At 33.7% G+C, this 3,379-nt stretch overlaps 1 protein-coding gene across 1 annotated transcript; it reads left to right on the top strand.

The window, feature by feature from the left end:
• The first annotated feature begins 563 nt into the window (after nt 1–563).
• LOC114192264 (isoliquiritigenin 2'-O-methyltransferase-like) lies at nt 564–3,024 on the top strand. Its single transcript, XM_028081926.2, has 4 exons — nt 564–1,047; nt 1,975–2,288; nt 2,370–2,434; nt 2,518–3,024. Exons 1-4 carry the CDS (start codon nt 611–613, stop codon nt 2,812–2,814), a joined length of 1,113 nt encoding a protein of 370 aa, XP_027937727.2. The 5' UTR covers nt 564–610; the 3' UTR covers nt 2,815–3,024.
• Nucleotides 3,025–3,379: the final 355 nt, after the last annotated feature.

The raw sequence follows: 3,379 nt of genomic DNA, 5'->3' as shown, positions 1-3,379 counted from the left end.
CCATCGGTCGCACGGCCAAACAACACCAGTCAATCGGATTAATTAACGTTAAGCAAGTCAGTAATCTTGATTAGAGGATCATTGGGCCGTGATTAAGGAACCCTAATCACAGGCCCACACCGGAAACTATAAATAGGGCCCAAAGGTAGATTGGTGAGGATCTTTAATTCGCATTTATTACTGCAGTTATACTGATACACCGATCGGTTCATTAACTGACTTAAGCATCGGAGCCTTTTAGACAGGTATCCTGATCGTCTGTTCGACCGATCGAGCGAGGAAGTGAATTTCTTGAAGAAGAAGTTATTGCAGTGGTGAGAAGAGGAGATTTCAAGAAGAGGAGTGAGGTCGAAGAGGTTCTTAGTAGACTCTTGGTCCCTACACCCGAAACAAATAATATGAATGAATTTTTATATATCACAACAACCTTCCTTACATGCACACACCACGCTAAAAAAAGCATCCAAGACAGAAACAAGACAAAAAATGCAAAGTCTTCCATCTACGACTACAAACAGCTATAAAAAGAGCACACCGATGAGTAATTAAGCAGACACATTATAACCAAACCAGAAACCAAAGATCATTAGAGTTAAATTAAGAATCAAGAATGGAGGAATCCAATGTTGTTACCAAGAACAACCTCATTACAACTTCTCCTAAAAAAAGTGACGAAGGTGCTCGTGTATCTGCAATGCTGCTTAGTACTGCAGTTGTGTACCCTGCAGTTCTGAACGCTGCTATTGAGCTGAACTTGTTTGAGATCATAGCCAAGGCAACACCACACACTTCGTTCATGTCATCTCATGAAATCGCTTCCAAGCTCCCAAACCAACACCCTGACTTGCCTAATAGGCTAGATCGCATGCTGCGTCTGCTTGCTGGTTATTCTCTTCTTACCACTTCCACACGCACCACACAACACGGTGCCACCGAGACAGTTTATGGACTCTCGCAAATTGGACAATACTATGCTCCTGATGCAGCTACAGGCTACTTCGCTTCATTCGCATCCTTTCTCTCTTGTCCTGCACTCTCACCACTTTGGTAAATGATTTTAACTCTTACACATGTCCTCCTTATTCTTACTTTTTTTTTTTTTATTTCAGGGTCTTTTTTTCATTTGAATTTGTAAAGATAAATCAGTTGAATTCTTTTTTTTTTTAAATAGAAATAAGTCTTCATTATACTGTGAAGTCCTCCATCCCATCAATTTCATTTTTTTTAAAAAAAGCAAAATCATTATATATAGTGAAATTGTTCTCGAGGACTTCACTTTTCATTTTTATTTTTTTTTATGTTATAGTTATAATTTTTAAATGCGGTGGTTAAAGAAGGATACTTGGTCATTTTTCATGAAAGGAGCAGGATGCCTACACACACCCTATAATTCTGTAGCTTTTTCTCTGTTTCAAGTTTGAACACATGTTTATATCTTATTCTTTTTTCAATAACAAGTTAGGATTTCATCTTTTAGATTCTATAATAAGACTTTTAAAATAAGATATACTGAAGTGAATAATCATAAATAAATTAATTTGTTATATATATATATATATATATATATATATATATAATATATATATACACCAGTGCTATGGAAAATTCTTTTAAATGGTCTGCAGTGGTTTTACTTTTTAATAAAAAAAAAATTATTAGGGTGAAAGACAACTTTGACACTTGTTTTTATTTTACAAAAAGAAAAATCATCTGATCCATTTTTGTAATAAGTTAAAAAAACCATCGAATACAAAAAAGCATATTCTTACTGTATCATGATATGAATAGTATTAAATATGAGCTTTTCATTTATCACTTTAATTAAGATTGTTTTTTGTTGACATAAAGGGTATGTGTAGCTTTCTTAAGAAGAATCTTAAGCACTTTATTCATAAAGTCTAAATATTACGTCAACGGGACTAAAAGAAGGAAAGCTTACATTGCTCCAATATGGTTTTTAACTCTTTTTCTCAGGCCGAATTTCAAGGAAGCAGTGGTTGATCCAGACGTTGATCTATTCAAGAAAGTTCATGGGGTAACAACGTACCAGTACATGGAAAAGGATCCAAAAATGAACCAAATGTTTAACAGGACTGTGGCAGATTTGTGTGCAACAGATATGATTAGAATACTTGAAATATATACTGGATTTGAGGGAATATCAACGTTGGTTGATGTAGGAGGTGCACATGGACAAAGCCTCAAAATGATAATCTCCAAATACCCTTCAATTAAAGGGATTAATTTTGATCTGCCCCACGTTATTGAGAATGCACCACTGCTATCAGGTAGCCTGATATATCTAATGTTTTATCATATATATATCAAAGGGTTAATTTAAATTGTAAACTCTGTGAAATTTTGTTAAGGGGTTGAGCATGTTGGGGGAGATATGTTTGCAAGAGTTCCAGAGGGTGACGCCATGATACTAAAGGTCAGTATATAGAGATGTTGAATTAATCTAATTTCATTTTGAAGGTTCTAAATCTTTTTCTGTCTTTTATGATGTTGTTTTAGTCTGTGTTGCACAACTGGTCTGATGAGAAGTGCGTAGAAATTTTAAGCAATTGTCACAAAGCACTGTCTGGAAATGGGAAGGTGATTGTTCTGGAGATCATAATGCCAGAAGAACCAGAAGCAACCGAAGAATATAAGCTTTTTTCCTCCGTCGACAACCTAATGTTTATCACAGCAGGTGGAAAGGAAAGAACTGAGAAACAGTACGAGAATTTGTGCAAGCTCGCTGGTTTTTCAAATTTTCATGTTGCTTGTCCTGCCTCCTCTGGTCCGGGAGTGATGGAATTCTACAAATAAGTTAATTGACAATAGTTGAGGATGTTAATTAGAGTAAAGTGTGAAGATCAAACAATAAAGTCTTCCATGTGAGGTGTGGGGCCACATTCTTGTCCGCTTTCCATTTTCATGTGATGTATTGTCTGCAGTGCACTTAAAATAATTTGGATTTCATGTCTTAATTTTGAATAATACAAATATGAAGATAAAATTCAGATTTTCGAATAAAAACGAATATTAACGGAATATTTTAATCTAAAATTAATATATATATATATATATATATTTATATTTATGATAACGACAGTAGTATAAAGTTATATGACCTTAAACAATATTTAATATATTTTTTACACATAATCAAATTGATTGAAGAGTTGAAGGAAATTTTAAAGGCTATAAGACTAAGTTGATCCGCAAGTTGCAGAGTTAGATTATTTTATCCTAATTTATAAAATAAAATTTGTTTTAATCAACAGTGGCAGTCATTTTTAAACAATAAAACTTGCAGATGCTTTAATTAATGCAAAATTGAATTTTTTTTAATAACTTGGAAATAAAAGTATTGATAGTCTTTTTAGTCAAG

Source organism: Vigna unguiculata, chromosome 7 (assembly GCF_037176805.1).
Source record: "Vigna unguiculata cultivar grain cowpea cultivar isolate G323 ecotype 2 chromosome 7, ASM3717680v1, whole genome shotgun sequence".
Classification (NCBI taxonomy): domain Eukaryota; kingdom Viridiplantae; phylum Streptophyta; class Magnoliopsida; order Fabales; family Fabaceae; genus Vigna; species Vigna unguiculata.
The sequence above is the reverse complement of the archived record's forward strand: the minus strand, read 5'-3'. Positions and strand labels throughout refer to the sequence as shown.